This window comes from Amborella trichopoda, chromosome 2, assembly GCF_054954075.1.
Source record: "Amborella trichopoda isolate Santa Cruz 75 chromosome 2, AtrichopodaSantaCruz75HAP2 v2.0, whole genome shotgun sequence".
Classification (NCBI taxonomy): Eukaryota; Viridiplantae; Streptophyta; class Magnoliopsida; order Amborellales; family Amborellaceae; genus Amborella; species Amborella trichopoda.
Genome location: NC_142337.1, coordinates 10,790,044 through 10,815,024, shown reverse-complemented (window position 1 = coordinate 10,815,024; position 24,981 = coordinate 10,790,044). Strand labels below are relative to the sequence as shown.

The 24,981-nt window shown below is 39.9% G+C and overlaps 1 protein-coding gene across 5 annotated transcripts; it reads right to left on the bottom strand.

Annotated features, from left to right (window-relative positions):
• Positions 1-616: 616 nt before the first annotated feature.
• LOC18447933 (phospholipase A I-like protein) lies at positions 617-23,412 on the bottom strand. Of its 5 annotated transcripts, XR_016049124.1 has the most exons (19): positions 22,222-23,058; positions 20,954-21,101; positions 20,585-20,663; positions 20,314-20,467; positions 19,970-20,179; positions 19,147-19,392; positions 18,887-19,049; positions 18,502-18,762; positions 18,187-18,308; positions 17,942-18,103; positions 17,755-17,816; positions 16,255-16,459; positions 15,942-16,078; positions 15,666-15,807; positions 15,361-15,558; positions 14,574-15,048; positions 13,159-13,375; positions 12,735-12,824; positions 617-1,347 (listed from the first exon to the last, which is right to left on the bottom strand). XR_016049124.1 is itself a non-coding variant. In XM_020675897.2 (18 exons), the coding sequence occupies exons 1-18, from the start codon at positions 22,690-22,692 to the stop codon at positions 898-900; spliced, it is 3,930 nt and encodes a 1,309-aa protein (XP_020531556.1). In that variant the 5' UTR covers positions 22,693-23,412; the 3' UTR covers positions 617-897. The 5 variants fall into 5 exon arrangements, 3 of the variants coding, with proteins under 3 accessions (XP_020531556.1, XP_088714093.1, XP_020531557.1); XR_016049125.1 differs by lacking the exon at positions 12,735-12,824; XM_020675897.2 differs by lacking the exon at positions 17,755-17,816 and having other exon boundaries at positions 22,222-23,412.
• Between the last annotated feature and the right edge of the window lie 1,569 nt (positions 23,413-24,981).

Here is a 24,981-nt window from a genome sequence, read left to right as displayed (position 1 = left end):
CAGCCCAAAAGAGGAATTGCCTTGTCCTAGCTCGGGCATAGGCCCAAATACCATAATAAGCCTGAAATTAGGCCTGGAATGGCCGGAACTCCCGGCCCTGACCATTGGCAGCCTTAGTCTTGGTTTTTTCTGATATGTGGGCATAATATTATTTTCGAGCTTAGAACTATAAAAAGTTGGTTTCACTGCCGTTATTCCACACCGCTTCCCAACCCCCACACCCGAAACAACAAACACACACAGTTACCTCGTGAATCATTCACATTTCTCGGTGACTCTTTGGGATGGCAGCGCCTTAGAAACTCAGAAGTGAAGTTTCAAAAGTTCAGACTTCATCGTTGACCATGCCTAACACCTAATACGATTTGTAGAAATCACACTTCCATGGCTGAATCATCGTTGCAATGCAATTTTATAGAATATGAGTACATCCATATTCAAAATTTCCAGTAACAATATGAATACATAGACCTATGTGAATTCAAATTAAATTTTATCCGATTCCATTGCAAGCTTGTTCATTTCGTCAGGGAGAGCGCGAAAGAGAGAAAGAGAGAGACGGTAGACAATTTGTAGAGAGAGAGAGAGATGGTAGATAATTTTGTTGAGAGAGAGATGGTAGACAACTTGTATCTCATTATCGTGTGGTATCAGTCCTTCCCACAAAACATGCTTATGCATGGGGCGAGTGAATATACGAATGAACCATAACTCAGGGACCCAAATGAGGATTTTGTTATAAATAAAATAAAAAACAAAAAAAGACAAAATTTTCAAAGGCATTTACTAGATTCCTGAACTTATTTTTTCCGCATACTACATAAATTGCACTATTTTCCAATGATTAAACCTCTCTCTCTCTCTCTTTCTCATGCACAAACACACACACAGCAATAATCAACGTATGCTAGGAAGATGGCATTTGTACCTTTGCCTCGGATGTGTCCTTAGAGCATGGTGCAGCGCCTCATCCACTTTTGTCCCTTCTCGGAACAAAGCATCATAAAAAGCACAAATAAACCGAGACAATTCCTCCTCTTCCTCATCTCTCCCACTCATGGGACCTTCACTTCTCTCTAGATCACTATCTTCCCAGTCACTCACTGGACTTACTGGAACTGTTGGCTCTTCATCCTCAGCATCCTCCTCTCCTATTACAAAACGACCATTCTCTAAACCAGTATAATTATCGTTGGGCCCTATTCGACTGCAAGCTTGGGATTCTGGTGGCTCTATTGATGATGCAATGATGGCTTTTGCTCCTGAATCAAGAAAAGCCTTCACCATGCTTGGCATTGGTCCATACTTTCCAGTGCATATTATGATTCTGTCTCTCCATGCACCAACCTGCAAATTATGTCAAGCATGATAAGTTTTTACCAATGAAAATTGAAGGAAGTTTTTAAGTTCATAAGTTTTTTTTAATCTGTGCGTGTTTATCAGAGAGAGAGAGAGAGAGAGAGAGATGGATGATCTCTATTTGATATAAATAATCTTCCAACAAAATTAATTTAGAATAAGATTGTATGCATTTTCAGTTCACAAGCAATTGGATTTCAAGTTTTTCAATATGCAATGGAAGTTGAAGACGATCTTAAAACGAAGAAGAAGAAATAGCCATAGATGGTCCATGATGGCATGTGGAGTAATGGTTCCCCCGCCTCCTACCCCAGTAAGCTGCCCTAGAGTGCCTATCCCTCCCCTCTACTCTTCTTACGCCCACCTCCTCCGTCCCAACAAAGCTGCTCTGCCTAACCCTCCCGCACTCTCCATGGTCGTTCCTACTCCTTTCCCCCACCCCCAACACATCCCTCCCATCCTTCTCCCTCCCTGTCCCTCTCACCCCCCAACCTCCCTTTGCGAACCTGGTTGGCTACTGTGACCCTGCTCTCTTGTCCAAACTATTTGTAGCACTCGTGGGTTCCTTCTTCCCCTCGCCGTGACGACTTCCACGGCATCGAGAAGTGGGCTCAGAGACTCTGGGAAGTGCCGGACCTTTGCAGCAGAAGGCTCTCATCTGGCAAAGTCCTCTTCCTTTTCCCTCGGCCGACTGTGCCCTTCTCGCCTCTAAGCCCCCCTCTGGGCAGTTCAAGAGGGCATCCCTCTCTCTTCCCCTGATCACCAGCTATTGGAGCGTTCAAACCCCAAAGGTTATGGCTCAGGTTCTTCGATATTCCCCTTCAATTCTGGACAGCAGACACCTTCAAGAGCCTGGCCAACTCGTGCGCCTCCGTCATTTCCATAAACTGAAAATCAATCGAAATTTGCCCATGTGCTTCATCCAGGTACTTATCGAAGTTCTCAACCCTTCTTCCATCCCCTCCTCGCTCTGGATGGAGGTCGAGGGACACTTACTACAGAATGTGTGTGGCAATCGGCATCGCCTCCTTTGCGCCACCACCTTTGCCCAGCATAGCTTGACACCAGCAAAACTATGGAGCACAACCAATGGACTTTGGTCCTACGACTATCTCCTGCATTCCCTCACCGGCACGTCATCCAAGGCTACCCCTCTTTCCATCTTCCCCCCTTATCCACCTGGCAACATCCCAATCATCAACCCTCTTGGATCTCCCCTTGATGAGCCGGGCCAACCACCACAGCAACTCTCCTCCTCCCCTCCCTCCACTCTGACGCAGGTGCCTTCTCCCACCATCTCCCCTATTCATCTAACCCCTTCTCCGCCTCCTCCTCCCATTTCTGCCTTTCCCCACCCGTTCCCCGTTGGCTTTCCAAACCCTCTTTCCTTCGTCCCCGACACCCCAGCCCCTACTAAGCGTCATTCCTTTACTCCCTCGTCAATGGCCCTCCCTCTTGGCTCATTGCACCTCCTTCACAATTGAACCTCAGTCGCAGCCTCCAGGCAAACTCCCCCTATTCGTGCAACCACCGCATTCTTCTCCATGCCCCGGTGACTGCCAACGGAATTTTCTGCCCCTCTTTGGGCCCCCTATGTAACTAGCACCGCTGCTTAAGTCTTGCACACTGATTCAGAGCCACCTTCCCTGGTTCACAGAGGCACCTCCCTTGCACTGGGACCTCCCCCCCCCCCCCCCCCCCCGGCCTTTGCCACACCATCTTAGGCTGGTTTGTCCCACTTCAACCCTCCGTAGTTAGCACGTCTCCTCCTGCCCTTTTACACCATGCCAACCCCCCCCCCCCCCCCCCCCCCCCCCTTCCCCCACCTTCATTTCCCTCCCCATTACTCCTTGGGGTTCCTATCCCCTTCCACCCTCCCCAATCCATTATCCGTTCCCTAACCCTTTCTAGTACCCCCCTCTTGGCTCCTATTACCCCCCAACCCCCCCCTTCTGGTGTCTCCCCACCCCCTCCCTCACCTCCGCCCTTCCTATTCGGTTTCTCTCTCATCCCCTCTCCCCTCCCAATCCTCCCACTCTCCCCTTCTGGCTTCAGTACCCACCCCCAACTCATCTCCCATCTTTCTTTCTGCTTCACCTTTTTCGGTGGATTCTGACTTTGTTGCTGAGCTCGACCAAGCCCAGGGTAATGTTAATCAAGTCATGCTGGTGATGGGTTTCACCCTTCAAGACTTTCCTTAGAGCGAATCCTCTCCCTCATCTCCAAGTCACTAGAAGAGGCAATCAAGAACTATCAAACCTTGTCTTTGGAATCAATTACGATCGTCTGGCCAATCTTGCCTCGTCAGCTCACCTGCCCTCTTCCTCCCTAGGAGGTTCTCGCCCAAGACGATCATTCAGACAGGCCCCAACTCCCCTTCCCCCTTCATCATATTAATACTTTCCTAGAATGTGTGTGGGTTCAGCAATCCCACCCAGCGCAGTGCCATCCGAGTGGTATCTACCCTTCACACACCGGCTCTCCTAGCCCTCACGGAGACTAAACTTCCAGGCCCCTCTCTTCCGCAAGTAAGGTAAGTATGGGGCCGCAGGCCTTGCCAATGGATTGGTCTGCTGGCATCAGGGGCATCGAGAGGAATTTGGGTCATTTTGAGACCCCTCTACCTATTCCCTCATCAATTCCCACTCAGCCATTCACTCCATCACAGTTGTTCTTTCCAGAATCTCAAACAGCTTCCAGTGGAAGTTTTCGGTCATCTATGGCCCAAACTCTAACGCCCTCAGGGAACAGTTTTGGGAGGAGCTAGACCTCGTTGCCACCTTTTCCCCACCATTTTGGTGTCTAAGGGTGACTATAATGTCATCAGATTCTCTTTTGAAAGAAATTCCAGATATAGGGTTACCGCGGCTATGTCCCTCTTCTCGAATTTCATAGCTCGAAACCAGCTCACCGATATCCACTTCTAGGGCCCAGTACACCTGGTTTAAGCACTCCTCTAATCACTCACTCTCTAAGTTTGATCAATTCCTTCTCATCCCCGAATGGGATGCAGACTTCCCCAGCTCCTTTGCCTCCGCTCTACTAGACACTCAACCCCAACCCCTCCCCCCCCCCCCCCCCCTACCCCCCTTTAGGGGCCCAAAACCTTTCTAGTCCGAGTTGGTCTAGCTTGAGGAACCCAACATCCTACAGCTCACTACTTTTTGGTGGCATTCCTTCTCCCCATTGTCTCTGATAGGGCTGGGTTCCAATTACAGAGGAAGCTCCAACTTCCTAGATTTCCCTAAAAAATGGAGTAATAGCTTGCCCGACAATCTCTGTACCCAAAAGCACTACTCTTCTAGCCATCCAACATTGGGACCAGTCAGAGGAACTTCGACCTTTCACAGCAGATGAAAGAACCCTCAGATCCAACTAGAAACTTGAGTATCTCTCCTCAAGAAAGAGGAAATCTTCTGGTACCAAATGTCAACGGTCATGTGGCTCAAGTTTAATGATCTCAACACTTCATTCTTCAATAAATCCGCAAATTGCAGGAGGCAGGACAACACTACCACCCTCATCAAAGTGGATAACTCCATCTTCAAACACCTAGTAGAAGTCAAAAGAGCCATTCTCGATTTTTTGAACTGCTCTTCTCGACTCCCCTTGACCCGAAACCCACTATGGGAAATCTTTCCTTCCTGACCCTCCCTTCCGAGACGGTCGAATGACTCGAGCGACCATTCTTTGATGAGGAAATACTCAAAGCTATCCATGAGCTTGGCCAAGATAGGGCCCCAGGCCCGGTTGGCTTCCCAATCACCATTTTCAGCACCTTCTAGAGCTCGTTTTGACATAATGTCATTGCGTTCTTTGAGGAATTCTATAACAGGGGGATACTGCACATGGCCCTTAATGCCACATTCATTACTCTTGTCCCAAAGAAAGAAGGACCTGAGGAAATCAAGGACTTCCACCCGATAAGCCTCATAAATAGTTCTAACAAAATTTTGTCCAAGGTGCTCACCTCTCACCTAAGAGAAGTCCTCGAACTGGTGATCTTTCTACATCACGGTGCATTTGTGAAAGATCGGCATATCCTAGATGGGGCCCTGGTGGCCCACGAATGCATTCATTCAAGGCTATCGTTCCAAAATACCAGCCCTAATTGTTAAGCTCGATTGAGAAAAAACCTACGACCATGTCGACTGGCTGGTTCTCGACGAAACCCTTCATCGAATGGTTTGCGATAGGGTGACCCCCTCTCCCCTTTCCTATTCTCCATTGTGGCCAAAGTTTTTAGCCACCCCGTTACCCGTCTCTTTAATGAAGGCCTACTCCAAGGATTTAAGTGTGGTACTCACACCCCTACCATCTTACAATTACAATATGTGGACGACACCTTAGTTTTTTGCAATGCTTCCTCTCAAGAAACAAATACCCCTTCCTCTTTCTTTAATGCTTTGATTGGGCGACTGGCTTCGAGTTTAACATGGTGATGCAAATAAAATCTTGATAATAAAATTAAAAAAAATAAAAAAGGTTGAGAGATTATACCCTCTCTCTCTCTAGGTCTACAAGGGAGTCCACCCCATAAATATTTTCACAAGGCCCTAATTTTTTACTGAATTCCAAATCTTTGTTTGCAAAAAAGGGACATTTCCCCTTTAAATACAACTGAAATAATAAAAATATAAAAAAAAAAATTTATCTCTCTCCTACGATTTTCATCTATCTCCTTTCTCCATCACTTGATCCTCTCTCTCTCTCTCTCTCGCTCTCTCTCTCTCTCTCTCTCTCTCTCTCTCTCTCTCTCTCTCTCACACACACACACACACACATTGGTGAAGCCCATGAATCAAGGCTCCCTTATCTTACTCAAATCAACCAAGCCTTAACTTATCCTAAAAACCCAACTCCCTTACCATATCAAAAAAAGACTCACGCCACACCCAATTCCTAAAAAAAATTAATCTATTGAAAAAATAAAATTCCACTAACCCAATTTTTACTTGCACCATTCTCCCAAGGTTGGAAGAAGCTCAACCTCGAGCTTACACCCTACAGAGGCCAATCAAATAATTGGTAATGTAGTCCCACCATGTGCCTCGGTACTTTTTATTCAATAAACCAATTCATCAAATACTTTGTGCTTGTATCTGGGATCTCGAGCTTAATCGAGATTTCTTTTTAAGTTCCTCATAAAACTTGGGAAAATCGACTTGAATACCAAGATCATGTGGATGCTCCTCATATTGTGGTTCTTGCATTACAACGTGATCGTCACATTCAAGATCGACACCGCTAGTAAGCTATGTTTCTCTACGACGAAATCTGATGTCGGATCTTCATGGTTGCGAGCACCCTCTTCTCAAATAATAGTATTCTCCAACCGTTGCAACCTCTGTTTAATTTTGCTTTTGTCTCCTTGGATACCCTTCATGGTTGTGTTCATGCTTTCTTTAATTTGTTGACCTACAAACTCCATGCTTTGCGGCAATATATCCTCGAATATAAGAGCGAATTTTGGTGACATTGTGATTGATGGATCTTACTTGCTCTGATACCAACTGATACAGGGAGAAAATAATAACCAAAATAATAAAATAAAAGGGATTGAGAGATTATACCCTCTCTAGTAGGTCTGCACCCGTAGATGTTTCCTCAAGATCCAAATTTTTTACTCAATTCCAATTTCTATTTACAAAGAAGGGACATTTCCCCCATAAAAACAGCAGAAATAATAAACTAAAAAAAAAACATTTATCTCTTTCCTACGGTTTTTCTCTATCTCCTTTTTCCATCACGTGAACCTCTCTCTCTCTCTCTCTCTCACACACACACACACACACACACATGTGAAGCCCATAAATCAAGGAGGCTCACATACTGTCTCTTTACATATCCTAACCAACTCTCTCATATGTGAAGCTCATTAAATAAAAACTGAGTTATCAAAATTTTATTTTTTTAATAGATTAATTGTTTTTTTAAGAATTGGGTGTGGCATGAGTTTTTTTTTATACGGTTAGGGAGTTGGGTTTTTAGGATAAGGCTTGGTTGATTGGAATAAGATAAGGAAGATTTGATTCACGGGCTTCACATATGAGAGAGTTGGTTAGGATATGTAAAGAGATAGTACGAAAGCCTCCTTGATCCATGGGCTTCACATATGAGAGAGAGAGGTTCACATAATGGAAAAAAGGAGATAGAGGAAAATCGTAGAAGAGAGATAAATGTATTTTTTTATATTTTTATTGTCAGTTGTATTTAAAAGGGAAAGGTCCCTTATTTGTAAACAAAGAATGCAATTGAGTAAAAAATTTGAGTCTTGTAAAAAGATCTTTGGGTGGACTCCCATGCAAACCCAGAGAGAGGGTATAATCTCTCAACCCTTTTTATTTTTTTATTTTTATTTTTTTGGTTATTATTTTCTTCCTTGCATCAGTTGGTATCAGAGCAAGTAAGATCCATCAATCGCAATGCCGCCAAATCCAATCTTATATTCGAGGATATATTATCGCAAATCATGGAGTTTGTGGGTCAACAAATTAAGAAGACCATGAGGAGACAAGCGAAATTAAACAAAGGTTGCAACGGTTAGAGAATACTACTATTCGAGAACAGGGTACTCGCAACCATGAAGATCTGACACCAGATTTCGTCGTAGAGATTAATTGAGGCCCACTACTAACTAGGGGTACCGATCCTGAATGTGACGATCACATTGTGATGAACCACGATCTGAGGAGCCTTGATTCACGGGTTTCACATATGAAAGAGTTGGTTAGGATATGTAAAGAGATAGTACGTGAACCTCCTTGATTCATGAGCATCACATATGAGAGAGAGAAAGGTTCACGTGATGGAAAAAGGAGATAGAGGAAAATCGTAGGTGAGAGATAAATGTATTTTTAATGTTTTTATTATTTCAGTTGTATTTAAAGGGGAAATGTCTCTTCTTTGTAAACAAAGATTGGAATTGAGTAAAGAATTTAGGTCTTGTGAAAAGACCTTTGGGATGGACTCCCTTGCAAACCCCAAGAGACGGTATAATCCCTCAACCCTTTTTATTTTTTTATTTTTATTACTCTGGTTATTATTTTCTTCCCTGCTTCACATGGGTAAGTCGAAGATGATCAGGGTGGCTCTTAATCCCCAATCAATTCAATCTTTCCTTCCCTCTACATACCTTGGTCTCCCATTATCCATTGGCAAACCTAAGCTTAGCTCTTGGGCACACATCATCGATAAATTCGAACGCAGACTTGGTGCTCGGAAAGGTCGATTTCTCGCCCTGGCCAGTAGAGCTACTCTAATCAAAGCTACTCTATCTAGTATCCCCAATATACCAAATGTCCCTTGTCAAGATGCCGGCAGCAGTAATAACCGGCCTGAACCAGCTTATGAAGAACTTCCTTTGGGAAGGAGAAGGAAAGAAGCACATAATTCACCTCATTGCTTGGGAGAAAGTATGTTCAGCTCGCCACCTTGGCAGACTCGGCATCCAAAAGCTCAAAATTAACAACACTTCCCTGTTGGGAAATGGATGCCACCCAATCTAACCACCTTTGGCAGCAGGTACTGCTGCAAAATACCACTCAGTCCACTTCCTGGCTACCTTCTTCCAGAGCAAATAGCAGAGCTTCAGGTGTGTCGCGGACTCTCCTTACCACCCTCAATGTGTTCAAACAGAATACCCGTATCCTAGATGGTACTCATACCAAATTCTGGTTGGATCCGTGGCTAGGACCCTCTCATCTTATGAATCTTTTCGGCTTCCTTTTCCTGTTAACCGTCAATTGGCAGGAAACTGTTGCTGAACTCTTCAACATCCAAGGATCCTATCTTTAGGAGGCCTCCTTCAGACAACGAACTTCCAGAATTCCTTGACCTCTCAGCACTCTTGGATACCACCTTCATCCCCACTTTCCCCTTGAACCCCACATCTGTTACTGCCAAAGCTTGGTTTGCTCTTGCTCCCCCTAAGATCCAATTTTTCAATTGGATTGGCCTCCACCAAAGGGTCCTCGTTGTAGACCCATTACAGAGGAGAGGGTTAGACGTACCCAACCGGGCATTATGTGTTTCAAAGCCGAGGAAACCAACGATCATTTATTCATCCAATATCCTATCGCCTCCCTTCTCTAAAGTCTCCCACTCCGCCCATTCCATTGGCAATGGGTTACCCCCAAATCTATACCCGGGCTTTTCTCCTCTCTTCACCCTTACCCTTGGGCTAAACCAGGTATTCTCCTCTGGAAGGCATCCACTTCACGCTCTTATGGACAGTGTGAAATGAGAGCAATCACAGGATATTCCAAGGCCAGTACTCAACAACCGATGGTTTGTTTGATAAGATCAAATCACTGGTGACTTTTGGGCTTCTAACCATAATATCTTCAAGGGAATCCACTATTCGTCCTTCCACGAAGATTGGCTACCCCTTTTACACCTATCGCGGCCTGGGGTCCCTCGTGCCTCTAGCTCGAATCCCCCTGACCCCGGTGCCATCAAGCTGAATTTTGACCGTTGCTCCCTAGGCACCCCGGGCCGGCAGGTATTGGTGGCCTTTTGAGGAACCATAAAGGTCAAATCCTCCTTTCCTACTCCAAACGTATCAGACACTTTTGACTCCCAATCGGCTGAAACCCTTGCACTGCTCAAAGGCCTAAGACTCTTAGACCACACTTGGTCCTTTACTTTCATTATCAAAGGCGACTCAAGCAATGCAATCCGATGAGCCTCTGCCTCTGCCCCCTATCCCTGGTTTCTAGCATATATCTTAAAATAAATTGCCCACCACTGCTCAGGCCTCTCAATATATTGGAAACATGTTTGGCGTGAATGTAATTCACATGAAGATTCACTCGCCAATGAAGGTGCTAATGCTCTAGTGACAGTAATTTTTTGCAGTCTCAATCACCATTTCAGATTGGTGGAGTATTCTGTATCTCTCCTTTTAGACCCTATGAGATTTTGTACAGGGCTCCCTTAAGGGGAGCCTTAGTTTTTGGATGTATATAGCCCCCGATCTTTCGGGGGTGATATTTTGTAATTTTTGTACACTTTTCCATTTTCACTACAAAGTTAACATTCCCAAAAAAGGAGATATAGATAGTAGCATTATTGCTCGTAAGAGTTATGCCATCAACACGAATCAGAAAGGCATAAATCCTACCCTATGTGTTTGTAGAACCAAGCTAATCTAAGACCATACGGAGCTTTTCAAGGAAGAGAGCAAGATTTACTCATAGGAATTCTAACGGTAGTTGCATATATGCCTCATTCAAGAAACCCCAGTAGGAAAAGGGTTTCTTCACATCAAAATTGTAGTCGCTAATGAATGCCAAGTAAATTGGATATGTAGTAAATTCTTGCTATGAAGGCCAAGGTTTTGTTGACTTGACTACGTAATCCTTATCCTGTTGAACTTCAAATCATCTTCAGAGGTCACTTGAAAATCATGCAATGGAAACAACTGTAGTTAACACAAACCATAAATTCTATTCCAATCAACAATCAAATAAAGAAATAGCTGAGATTTTAAGGCACCTAAGAAGCCATATCAGAACTCCATTTAACTCGGGTGGTGCTCTGAGTATGCCAAATAAGGACCAATTGATAGGTTACCAAACAAGTCCAGATAAGCTAAAAATCCCAAACAACCAAACTTAACCCATTAATTAGGATTGCAAGTGGAATAAACTCTCCAATAGAAGTCAACTCTAGTTTCATATATTCGTCCCATGTGCCAAGAACATCAACATTCACTGGATCAAATTTCAGAACACAAACATTGGATCTTCTGGAACATGAATTTGGAAATCCATTGATAAGGAAGGTGCTCCTTACTGTTGAATAATGGAAATATCCCACGATTTTTCTGCTAGAAAGCTTGAAATTATAATCTTAGCACATTTTAGGGGCCGCTTATTTACAGATACAGGGCCAAAGGCCTAACAACTGCATCGGGTGATTCAATGACAGGATGATGATAATGACCTAAAAAGACTATAAAAGGCAATATTAAGAGGAACCAAGAGGAACTCAAACAAGAGAAATGTATTTGTGCAGCATCTTGAAAATTTGAAATCTTAATAAAGCTATGTATCTCTTAGTGAAGCTGATATGAGCAATTGTCATTGATTTGGTTAAAAATCCTTAAGGTGTTCAACACAACAGCCCAACAAACTGCTTACATGACAGTATCTGTACACTTTCTAGATGCTTCTAGTGGAAGTTTTGACAATTCGAGGAGGCAGGTGCTTGTCACTCATTCCAACAGTTTAAATGATCAGGAAACCTTATTAATATGTTCTGATATAGAACTGATTATTTTCAGATATGATGAAATAGCTGAATGCTTCCATTGAAGTGTCTGACATTGCCAAGAAAGAGTTTGTAGTTTGTAACCATACATGAAGAGCCAACGGGTCTAAGACACTAGTCAATTGATCCACATTGGCATGTAAATATACACAGAAGATAGCCTAGTCACTATTTGCCATAGCATCCAATAATTTTTATCGCGAAATTGATTCATCAGCAGATGTAGTCTGACTAGCATCAAATGCAACTGAAACCAAAACAAGGTTCTTTGTTGCGAGGTTAAACAGATTTAGATGCCTAGTTCAAAAATCGACATAGTCAAATGTGTGGAGTAATAGTTTCCACATATTTGAGTTAAAAAACTAGAATTAATAGTGTTTAGTGGTCCATCCAGAAAAGCTGGAATTGAAAACATTTACGGTCCATCCAAACAGGGCCTTAATCTTTTTATCCAAGCAAGTATCAGTTAAGAGCTTAACCATCAGAACACTGCAAACCTGATATCAAGGTTTCTGACTAGAAATAATATAACTCTGTACCATATATCAAACGTAACAAGACAACACATTCATGTCCGAAGATAAATATATGATTTCAAGTTAAAAGAGGAAGCCCTTGAAAAGCACAAGAAAACACAACAGATCATTCCTTCAAAGCTATGCTTCCTGTACAAACCAAACAGAGTTTTCTTTTATTCCCCAAACAACTTCTTCTTAATGCATTTCTCTAGTTTCAGCGCCGTTTTAGCCCTTTCACGGGCATTGCATAACTTAACATCTTCATTCATTTCTAGAAGCTTGATAAACAAAATTGCTTTCTTCAGATTTTTTCAAAAATTCAATTAGCATCTTTGGGATTTTCAACTTGAAATTTCCTCTGCATTTCTAACCCTAAAGGCCTAAATTTCTTCAGGCCTCTGGAAATGTCCTTGTATATATTTTAAGAGGGATTGATGTACAACCTAACCTAGAATAGCCTATCAGCCACCAAATGTGGATTCAGCACTAGATGTAAAAGAGTTGTACATCATTTGTCAAGTACATAAAACAGCGGATGTCATAAAGTTAGAAAAGGAGAATGAAGTATCAGGGTTTACTCACCATCCAACGAACATCATCAGGAGTCAAATGTATAGCAGGGACTGTCGTCCGAAACATGTAAGCTGAAATTTCTTGGTCGTCCTCTATGACCTTTGTGACATCATAACCATTATACGTATCATGCATTACAATAAACTAAGGGCAGAGATACAAAAGCTTTTTTGTTAATATATTCCAACACACACTGGAAAAACCATAGTCCAATTAGTCATAATAATCTTTGAGATGACAGACAGAGATGGGGAGAGGGTGGGGACCAAAACTGCGATCATGTCCTGTTCTGGTCAGTCCCACTTGTCTCATCACCTTCCATCATTTTAAGGGATGTTGATTGCCATATGGACTGCATTTTGGCCATAGCCCATTGACATATCATATATGTCCCAATAGGAAAAGAAGGAAAAAATTTTGAGAGGTAACATACTTGTGTCTGACGCCCCATATACCGGTGGAGTATATTTCCCACTTGAAAATAAGGACTGTGAGCTACTAAATCAGACACAGTAGAAATCTTTGTGATCGCAGAAGCATATTTCCTGTTTCTAGATCTTGTCATAGAGGATAAACTCAACTTAACACTCTGTAGAAATCTATCAGCAAGCTCTCCAGGTTCAGCTACCACAAAAACATCATTTTGCCAACTGCCATGTTCAACCAATTACCAAAAACAATATAAACCATGAAGTTATTTTGTCCAATATATATATAGATATATATATATATATATATATATATATATATATATATATATAGGGAAAAGATGGGATTAGCTCACTATCATATGAACATACAAGCCCAACGTCCCAGATTGATTCTGGGCCGATCTGATGATCACGGATGTCCAGTAGTATTTGAATTTTAGTTTTTTTCCTACAAATCCAAATCACTTGAAATTTAAGGTGTGTGTTCATCAAAAATAGGTGAATCTTCGAAAAATAGCAAAAAAATATTTTACATGAAATAAATTGACAAAAATACCCCTGAAAAGTTTTGAGAGGTATTTTGGTTATTTTATTTGTTACGGATAATTTTTTTTATATTTTTATTACGTGCGCCTTGATGAAAATAACACACACATAAAATTTCAAGTCATTTGGATCTATAGAAAAAAAGCTAAAATTCAAGCACTACCGGACATCCGTGATCGTCAGATCGGCTCAGATTCAATCTAGGCCGTTGGGCTCATTTGTTCATATGACCTAATGGGCTAATCCCATCTTTTCCCATATATATATATATATATATAAGAAGATGCTAGGGTGAGCCCACTAGCTCACAGAATAGTATAGGCCAAATGGCGAAGATTGAATCTGGACCGATCTGACAGCCGAGAGTATTTGAATTTTAATTTTTTTTTTTATACAAATCCAAATCACTTGAAATTTTAGGTGAATACTCTTCTCATCAAGCCTCACCTAATAAAAATATAAAAAAAATAATCCGCAAATTAAAAATAACCAAAATACCCCCGAAAATTTACATGGGTATTTTGGTCATATTTTTTCATGTAAAATATTTTTTTAATATTTTTTGAATATTCACCTATTTTTTATCAACGCACGTCTAAAATTTCAAATGATTTGGATTTGTAGAAAAACAATTAAAATTCAAACACTATCGGGCATCTGTGATCGTTAGATCGGCCCGGATTCAATCTGAACCATTGGGCTCATTTTTTCTTGTGAGCTCATTGGCTCACAGAAACATTTTCCATATATATATATATATATATATATATATATATATATATATATATATATATATATATATGAATGATGAAGTTATTTGGGACAAGTAAATAACTCCATGAGCATGTGAAAAAAAAATGAGATAACTGACCTTAAAATAGAACCCATTAAATCATTTTGAAGGGCCAAGTGGACAACCCCAACTTGAGGCAGATTTTGTAGTTTCTCATGCAATGATTGAACGGGCAGGGAGAGTTGTCTAGGTCCTGAATGTGGTGATTGAGGTGGAGAAACAGTTGTCTTTGCTAGAGAACCATCCAGGCTCAGAGGTGGCACAAGATCAATACGATTTGCTCTCTGCTGATTATTTTCAGGGCTGAACATGAGTGGGGTTGATGGGAAACTTCCATTAAACAATGGTGATGTGAAGGGTGTCGGAACTGCTGTTCCAGGCTTCGAGAAATCCAACATTCGCTTCATCTGAGTCAGCCTTATTCCATTACGAGAACAGAATGTCTCAAGCGATCGAACATGAGAAATAGATTTCCCTGTATCTGGTCCATGACTGCATTCTACCAAGAGCACCATGCGCCTCCAACCTAAGCATGGGCCACTTTCATCATGCCCTGTAATAAATACATCAGACATTTCAGGCTTTTCCCTAGATCATCACACGAAGAATTTGAAGTTTTCTGAGCCTTAGTTTCTCTAACTCTATATGACTTTGAAGAAGACCCCATAGGGTGTCTAACTTAATACAACTTAGAAGAAGGCCCCAAGTTTTGAAGTTTATCTAGTAGTTTCTCTTTTTCTCTGAAGTTACAATTTCAAACTTACTAATTTATAACCACCCCTGCATCAGCAAACAAGACTTGAACTTCCTGAACTCAAATTTATTTAATTTAACAGAGAAAAATAGAGCATATAAAAACAATAACCTGTATTGCTAGGCTTTGAGTTTGAAAAATTAAGTGATCTGAACTTCTCTGACCACTTTTCTTCATCAAGAACAAGGCGATCAAAGACATTCTTAAATGCCTGACTACTGTTCATTATATACTCCTCAGTTGCAGCTTCCAATTTAAGCCACTCTGCAGGATCAGTCTCATCCAGTTCCATGTCGCACCTCTCATCAACTGCAAACCAGGCAAGCCATTACACTTTCATATGTCCAGTAAAAAAATAAGTGGGAGAAGGTGCAATTCGTAGTAAGAAAGACCCATTTAAGGTGAAAAAGGCTTACTTGGATTGAACCGGAAATACTGTATATCAGGAAGCACCGGCAGCAATGTGTCTAATGCTTCTTCCACTCTCTCCACAGAGCATGCACTCTCAATCAACACCTGACCTGTATCTAAATAACGCCAGCCACCCTTTCCTCGAGCCTAGGGATGAAACATTAAAGCAAAATTTACAATTAAATGGGAGGAAAGGAGTGGAAATATGGATACAGGGGCAAAATATCACCCGAAATTCAGAAAACCAAATAAATTGATCAAAAAGCATGTTCCTGACATACCTTGGTAGGAACACTTCCACACCCAATGGAAACAAGACAGTCAATTCTTGTATCAGGCCATAAAAGTTGTGCTTCTCTTATAGCTATTATAGTGGGGTTATTTGCCACAATTGCGCCATCCTGCCAACGATATATATCTAGAAGAAAACAAGACAGCAGGCATTACCAAATTGGATCCAGTAATACTGATAGACCAAAATTCACTTCCAACTAACCCCAACTGGTTGACGTTACACAATTCATTTCCAAATACCCCATCTAGACTAAGTTGAATAAACCCATCAAAGGAAACAATAAGAAGATCTCCAAATACCATCAGAGAAATCGTCAAGATAGTACGGAGCAGCAGATGATGCTCGTATAGCCTGCCACATGTGATGCTTACAACTTCCCATAAAAGCACAGCGTTTAGGCCCAGTTTGACCCTGTGATTGACCATTTATAATGGGCGTGCCAATCCCACCTATAGCTGGACTTTCTGATGCCCCAACGGTCACCTCTGGAGTTCCAGCAGGATACTGCAATTCCAAAAGATAAATGAGCCCCCCGTAGAACTGCTGCCAAATAAACTTTGAAAAAACCAATGCCGGTTAACATTAATTCAAAGGGCATATGGACCAATATTTTACCATGAAAAGATTAAAATTAATTAAAAAAGCATATAGACCACTATTTAACCACAGAAAAACAAAATTAATGCATAAAAAACAGAATGTGCTATAGATGGAATCATGGATACTGGGAGACAGATATTTGAGTGCACCTCACTCTAATGGTAGCTCACGAGGGAATCTGTGGAGGTTCTATATTTAGGGATAATTTTTAATTAGTATGGAACTTTCATGTGTATACATTCACTATTCGGAAAGTTGTTCTATATTTTTGTAAATGTTGTTTTGTGGAGTTCCATACAAAACAGCAATTTTGACTTCCAACAAAATTAGCAAACCTTGAATGACAATGACAAAGAAGAGCACACATATCCGGGGACAATAACCGTGTACACATAGGAGTTCATTTATTCATGTACCAGAGATATGTGAGACAGACCATCCTTTGCAACATATTACTCTGATTCTAAAGCTTTAATTCTAAATCATTTTTAACCTAGCTTCAGGTTTTTCGTACCTGCCAAGATCTAGGCCATAGTATATCGAGATTTTACATTGGATAGCTTAGTACTTTGGATAGAAGCCTTCCACAAAGTTGGTACCCCTCATCATAGCATCTTAGCCCGAGAAGATGTCACCTACGTGATCTGTCGTATCAATTATTATTTCAACGATCAACTTCTCCCATAATGATATCTATACTACCTAGTATCATCACGATATCGGCCAATTTCATTCTTTTAACTAGCTGAGGAAGAATTTGCACAATAGCAGCCAATTTCATTCTTTTAACTAGCTGAGGAAGAATTTGCAAATTGATAAGACCAAGTGGACGAATTTTCCATCTCCAGGGAAAAACACTATTATGTCCCATTGGGTACATAAATATCATGTTATGCACACTCATTCAAATTTTTGAGAGTTCAACCAAATATATCCATGAGGAAAGGAATCAACAAGACTGCAAGCTAGCCAGTTACTGACTCACCATTCTTTTCATTTTGAGTTAAGCTACATCAATTCTGAGAGTTGCAGTCAATTAGCACAAGCTTCTTGTGCCAATTAAGAGTTCACATCCAAATTGATTAAAGTAATCATCCAATGCACCAGAAAAAAGCGGGTGGAAGGGGGGGGGGGGTTGATTGGAAAAATGATTATCTATAGTTACTTGTTAAAATTGGTTTTCAGGGATAGATCTCTACCACTAGCAAATATACACATCCTCCTGCATTAGAAAGTTCTTGTCCTCAAGATTTCTTACCACCTACCAGCCAACATCAAAAATTGCAGACTACACATAAATATTGATATAATACTGATAAAAACAGAAGGATCACAAGTAGTCAGCAAAAGCTACTCTCTCCAGAAGAAATAAGCAAAAAGGCAAACCTGATAATTACGGAACAAGAAAGGCTGTGCAGGCATGACGCTGACCAGTGTTGAGACCACAAAGACTTTGGGTACCTTTTTCACTGCTGATTCTATTAAGAGGTCTCCATCTTCATCAGCACACAATTCTTTCAGCAACGTCTCAAACTGGTCTGCACTGTGCTGCAATAAAATGCACTGTAAGCCACCCTGATTCCAAAAACTAAAGGAAAACAAGTCTAAAAGTGCACATAATGCTTCCGTACCTTTGATCCATGTACAACTACTCTAAAACTTTGAGAAGAACTTTTATATAATTGGTCCAACTTCTCTCTCCAAGTAGCAGCTTCGTTATCTTTTGGGGTTGGCTCAGCAAAGACCAGCTTCCCTAAGAAACCACAAGTTACAATATGGGCCAATGAAAATCATCAGAAAAAAAGAGAATTCCCCCGTATCTTAGAGTTATGGAACCCCATAGCTTTCGTAAGGAACCACAAGTTAAAAAATGGGCACATGAAAATCATCAGAAAAAAAGGAGAAATGCCCCATGTCTTCCTATAGTTGTGGAACCATGTATTTACCAAGCTTCTTGTATACTTCTTCACACTGATCCAAGGTCATTTGTTTGATTCCAAGAGCAACAGCAAGCATGCCACCGGTCGAAGTGCCACATATGAGGTCAAACATTTCATGGATTCGCTTCCCCGTGCCTTGTTCAATTTGCTTGAGCATTTGCACAGTGGCCAAACCCTTCATACCACCTCCATCCATTGCCAATATGCGTAATCCTTGCTTTCCAACTTGTCTACCCTTTATTGCCCTTCTGAGATTCTCATTTTCTCCTGAAGAAGGCATGAAAAACTCTAAATCAGTTGAGAGGCATCAAATAGCCATGTGAGTGAAAAATTCTCTCCCCTTTTTATTCATGTGACCAAGATATTTAAATCTGATAGTACAACTACCAACCAAGAATAGCCAAAGCACGTGCAGCAGCTCTATTCACACGCGACTCAGTCGCATGAGTTAGGCGAAGGAGGAGTTCGTGTAAACTCTCTGAAGTGACTAATGTGCGTCGATTCTCCAAACAAAATGATAAATTACCAACTGCTAAAAGGGCAAGCCTTTGTACCTAATGAGGGAACAAATCATCAATACTTCAGCTATGCAATAAACTTTCCAGCAGAAGCAAGCGACTAATCTATGTAACAAAACTCAAGATTAAATACCTCAGCACTTTTGTGGGCACACAAGGCTTTGAGAGATTTTAATACATCTTTGCTTAGCATTTTCTGAGCTACTGTATCCGAGGCGAAAGCTAAGGTCGCAACAACTTGCAATACAGAAATCAGTTCTTCAGGAACAAAGGATTTCAGAACTGAAACAATGGGTTGCATGATGTCAGATTTCATCAGTTGCATAGCCAAAGAAACATCCCCAGCCAGAGATGAAAGAGCAGAGCATGCCTGTTTCACCTGCAACGATTAAAAGAACAATAACGCACTATAATAAGAATAGTATAATATAACTGAACTTACGAAAACCTAGAGATTGATTCAAGAATTTGGTACTCATGATCAGCAATTTTTTGGAAAGTCTCTAGGTTAAAAAAATCAGTAATCGGACCATCAAGCCAACTCAGAAATGGAAGCACATCCCTGCACTGTGTAAGATGTAACTCAAGTACAGAGACCAAAGAGTTGCCAATATTTCAAGATGAACTTCACAGTTCTAAATCAGAACTCTCCTCTCTTTCAAATGAAACAAACACCAACTGCAAATTTTGGATGATAATTTCATGAAATGAAGTCCCATTTGGATGAACTTAACTTATTGAAAGCTAGCTAAAATGAAACATTGTTTAGCTGAGTTGTTTACAAAATATTTTCTTTCTAGTTTCTAGGTGAATATATGGAAAAAACCGGAGGACATAACCATACTCCTCATGGTTTGACTTACTGCCAGACTATGATTATTGCCATTACAATAATAAGCACCAAAACGAACAAAACACCTGAATCCAATTACTGCAAAAAGGGGGGATTTACATACCACATGACGGTCATCACTGCTTATCATACTTATAAGCTGCCGCACAGCATTTTCATCTTTACCAACAGTAGCACGGTTTGCCTCATCTTGCATCATTTTGGCGAGTGCAGATGCCAGCAAAGGGTGCTGGCATGACGAGAACCGAAATATAAGGGAGAAGAAAGCGCTTAATTTGTGTCTAGATGCAACAAAGTATGAGCTGTTCTCCATCTGTTCAAGAATGAAAAAAATTTAAACAAATAATTATGAACACTTATCAAAAGGTTAGAAAATTGCTATGGGAAGAATTAAGCAAGTGAATGAATAAATGTCACATAAGTAATGATATAGTGACAATATGTTACCTCTATCCGAACATCGACTGATTTCAAGTCCTGGTCAGCTTCAATTCTGATATTTGCTAGTGAGAGATGGCGGAGATTGTGCAAAGGTAAAATTTCAGGGAGAAATTCAAGAGGATTTCCAAACAGTCGAAGAACTCTTAGTTCAGCCATAGCCCTGCCAATATACTGAAGAGGAACTTCAGATTGAGCGGGCACTAATCTAGAAATTCTGATGAATATAATATTAATTAGCTTAGACAGTACAACAGAATAAAATGGCCGATTTTATGACCTGAAATCCAGAAGAGGGCGAACCAGCCTGTTGTACTCCAGAGATAATTCCACAAGGGCCACACACTGCCTGAGCTCAACTGCTTATCCAATTCAAACATGGCGAGGTGAATAATCACGATTCATATCAATGTATTTCAATAACAAAGCATTTTATATTTGGCACAGTAAGCACAGTATCTGAAAATTGATCAACATGATAACAGTAAAAACACAATTGGATTCATTGCCAGAAAACAGAAAAAAAAAAAAATCATATGTTCTTAAATCCAAAAAAAATAGAAGTATTGAATGATTACGAAATGAAATGACTTGACAAAATCAAAATAATCATTCAGATCACATGCTCCTGGAGAAATTTAAAATTTACCTGGCATGGAAACCAGCATGTTGTGATCAACTGTGAGAACTTTCAAACGTTTCAATACACCTAGTTCTGGTGGCAAGAGTGACAATTTGTTGTTGTCAAGATAAAGCCTCTTCAGGAGTGACAATCGGGTTAGTTCAACAGGTAGAACCTAACAATATTTTGAAGAGAATACATGTCAACAATGGTAAAATGCAATACCATGGTTGCAGACATTAGTTATATAGTGAAAAAGAAGTTAGTGTGGATGAATTTCAAGATTCTCATAAAACAAATCCACAAGTATGAGTTGGAGTTCCCATAAGAATTAGTTCCACCATACATTACTATCCATCCATTCAAGCATGGGTTCAAACTTCCCAACCATTCCAAAGAGTTTGCAATAATATTCAAAGACAGTGGCTACATTGCAGGATCACAGGCCAAAAACCGAAAATATATACAAGGGTATAACACACTCAAGGATTCATGAGACCCAAGAAATCCAAACAAAAGCAAACATAAATTTTTACCACCTATCTCAAAGTTATTTAAAGACAAAATCAAAGTAAAAATTCTTAAAAAAAGGCTTATAGAGCTAAGTGATTTCCTAGACAATCAAATTTGAACATTAAATACTCAATGGCAGAAGAGATAAAAGAGCCTCCCCGACAAGGAACCTAAAAATGTCAAATGTAAGGGAAATGCATAAAGAGATAAATTAAATTTCCAATTCGGTGATAAAATGCAGTATAGCTCCACCGAATAAGACATATTCATAAACCCAATCAAGATCAAAAGAATCAAATAACTCAGGACGATCTCACAGAATCAGAAATTCAGGATTGCGGAATGAAAACAGACAGGGAAGGGATCACAGAGGCTCATTTCATGCCTCCAGGCGAGCTAAACTACCCATTCATGACGCACAAGATTGAGTTTATGATAAGAACGCTAAATAAATCAAAACAACATTCGCATTTTGCACAATGCAACAAAGTGAATTCAAAGATAACCAGCAAAACCCACATATGAGAGTAAGAAAGACAAAAAATTTTAAATAGCCTACACTGAAAAGGAACCAATCCAATAATGGGGGCCAAATTTCAAGAAAACCAAACAACTCAAATCAGTTCAGTTTACCAAAAACCAGAAGAAGAAAAAAAATCCATTAAGATCAAATTTCCCATAACAATAATAAACAAAAACTCTAAGAATTATGATAATGGAAAATATAGCAACAATTAAAAGCAGATCGGAAAAAATAAAAAAGAAAAAAAAAAAAAATGTACCGTTAATCCACATGCACGGAGATTAAGCTCAGTAACAGTCAACCAATGCTGATCCAACAAAAGCGATCCTTCGGCCTGAGGCAAATTAGACCGGACCAGTCTCGTTAAAACTCCAACCCCATCACTCTGTTGCCCTGAACCTAGTGTCTTAGACATCTGAACCACTCTCAGAGGCTCTCTCCTCTGCAAAACCTTCATCTCCACACTCACTCTCTCTTCCTCTCCATCTCCACTCTGATGTAGTAATTGAAGAGAAACAGAGTCTTGAGGTAGAGGCAAGGCCACCATTAACTTAGATTGGAGCCTTAAAGCCACCTGATCCTCTTCATCACCTGCATTCCATTCAAGATCAATCTTTGTTGAGAATTCTGGGCCTTCTTCTTCCTCTTCTTCATCATCAGGGGAATGCCCATAACCAAGTGTTAGGTGGAATGTCTCAGAGGGCCTCTTCCACCCAAGCCCCCATGACATGGTTTATCTTGGTTTCTTCTTGTTGGGTTAATTGCACAGAGAGAGAGAGAGAATCAAAGCCAGTTTTTGGTTTGAATTTTGATGTGGGGATTTAACGGAGATCTCTGCAAATTGATGGGCCCCGGCCGTCAATCAAAATCAGAACTTTGGAGACAGAACTCGCGTCCTTTGAAGCGTTTGTTGTCAATCAAAAAATAAAACTTATTTTTTAGAGAAATTTGGGTTTTTGGATGCTTTAATTTGTTCATATATGACTTTGTGCGTGCCCTTTGGCAATAAAAACAAAAGAAAAACCATGCGCATGAAACATAATTTAATCAACGAAATTGGAGAAAGGTGAATGACAACCTCCCCACCCTATAAGATGGCCTCTTCTTAGGGTGAGACTATCTATATAAGGTCACCTCCTTAAACTGTAGAACCATGGCGCACATCGAAAATTTGTTTAGTCTGGGGTTAAAAAAATTTGCGATGGTTTGAAAATTTATTTGTATATTTAATTATAAAATTTGGAAATAGACAATCTTTAAAATTAGTAGAGAACGAGCAAGAAATATTTACAAATTTTGAAAATAAACAATCTAAAAAACCTTATTATAAGAGATATTATTTTTTAGAGTTAAAATTTTTTTTTTAGGACATTGGGATAATCTATTGGAGGTCTCCAATACCGAGGCATTTAATATAAGTTCGCAGCCTTACATAAACTTTTCCCAAAATACTCGGACCCTTGGATTTTCTTTTTTTAAAGTTAGAAGTTAGAGCACCAGGGCCTTGGATCGTTATTTTGTTACTGGACAAGAATGTCAAATTTTTTCTCCGCTATGTACCATTAAGAAGTGTACATTTTGTCATTTCAGTAAAAGTATTAGTCCTTACCGGCCTTTGATTGCTTTTAAGAAGGTTTATGGTTTGGGATGGTATACAATAAGATTATTTATTTTATTATAAAGAATTGGATAGCTTGAGTTAGTTAAAAAATCTGAAGTAATTTTTCTTTTAATTTTAATTATTTTCAAAACGATCAAAGTGATTATCACTTTTATGTATAAAAAAAAATGATATCTTCATATATTTTTTCAAAACAAATTGTTTTATTTATGAAGTGATTGCATCAGCTGGTCCCCCGAGACCATGGTCAGCCACTTAAAAACACAACATTTGGGCTTTTTTACTTTTTTAACAAAAAAAATTTATATCAACAAAAACTAAAAAATAATAATTTATCTATTAGAGCCCTATATGTAATCATCACTTGACAAGTACATGATATAGAGTTTTGAGCTTCAAATCAACCTTTTGTAGGAGTCTAGTTGGTCGTTAGGTGTTGATGAATGGCCCTTTACATTACAAATTCGATTCCTACAACTGAACAACTTAAAAGAAAAATTTGTTTCGTGCGAGTGACAAATTGAAAAGGAAAATTGTTTTATGTGGATTGGACTGCAGTTCTACAATATGCTGTACAGAGGTATAAAGCATCCATATTAAAAATGGATGCAAATAAATGTTCCATCTAAAAAAAAGTATAACTTACTGTCCAAATAATTTTTTGATATAATTATTATGTTTAGTTTTAAAAAAAAACAAGTTTTTCCTATTCATGATCTTCATGTTAAAGATGATATGTTTTCTAAAAATTAGGGTCAAATTATATTTAAAAAGCATATTTATTGCCAAGCCCGCATTTCTACAATATGCAAGCTGGCATAATAGAAATTGTGTCCAATTGAAATTTTTAAGGCTTTATAAGTGCCCTTTTTTCTTTTATTGATGCTGGACCTTGTCTTGAGAGTGATATAGCAGACCACCAAAACTTTTACATTTCTATTAGATAGCCCTTCTACCGACCACACATGAAACCAAGTCAATTTTTGAATTTTTCTTTCGTCTTCGGTTGGGTTCGGGCAATAAGGTGGGCATTCAAAATTGTAAACTTAACCAAGAGCGACTGAATATTAACAAAGAGTTTCGAGTATTATTTACGATCGAGTTTTAAGCATACTGGCCGTTGGAACTGAATGACAAAGGATGATTCATGTAACTAAATTAATTAATTAGAAAAATACTTTGAATGATGATGAGGGCTGTTAGAAATGGGAAAGCTTTTTATGTTCCCGCCGACAACATAGAAGTTCTCTCCTCCTCTTTATCCAACCGTATATTTTTTAATGGAGGGTAAGATTGCCCCAATCACAATGTCACATCTCTATATTGTTTTATTTTTATTTTATTTTTCTATAAACTGTTTTGACACCAGATTTTGGATGTACATTCCTCTATGAAACT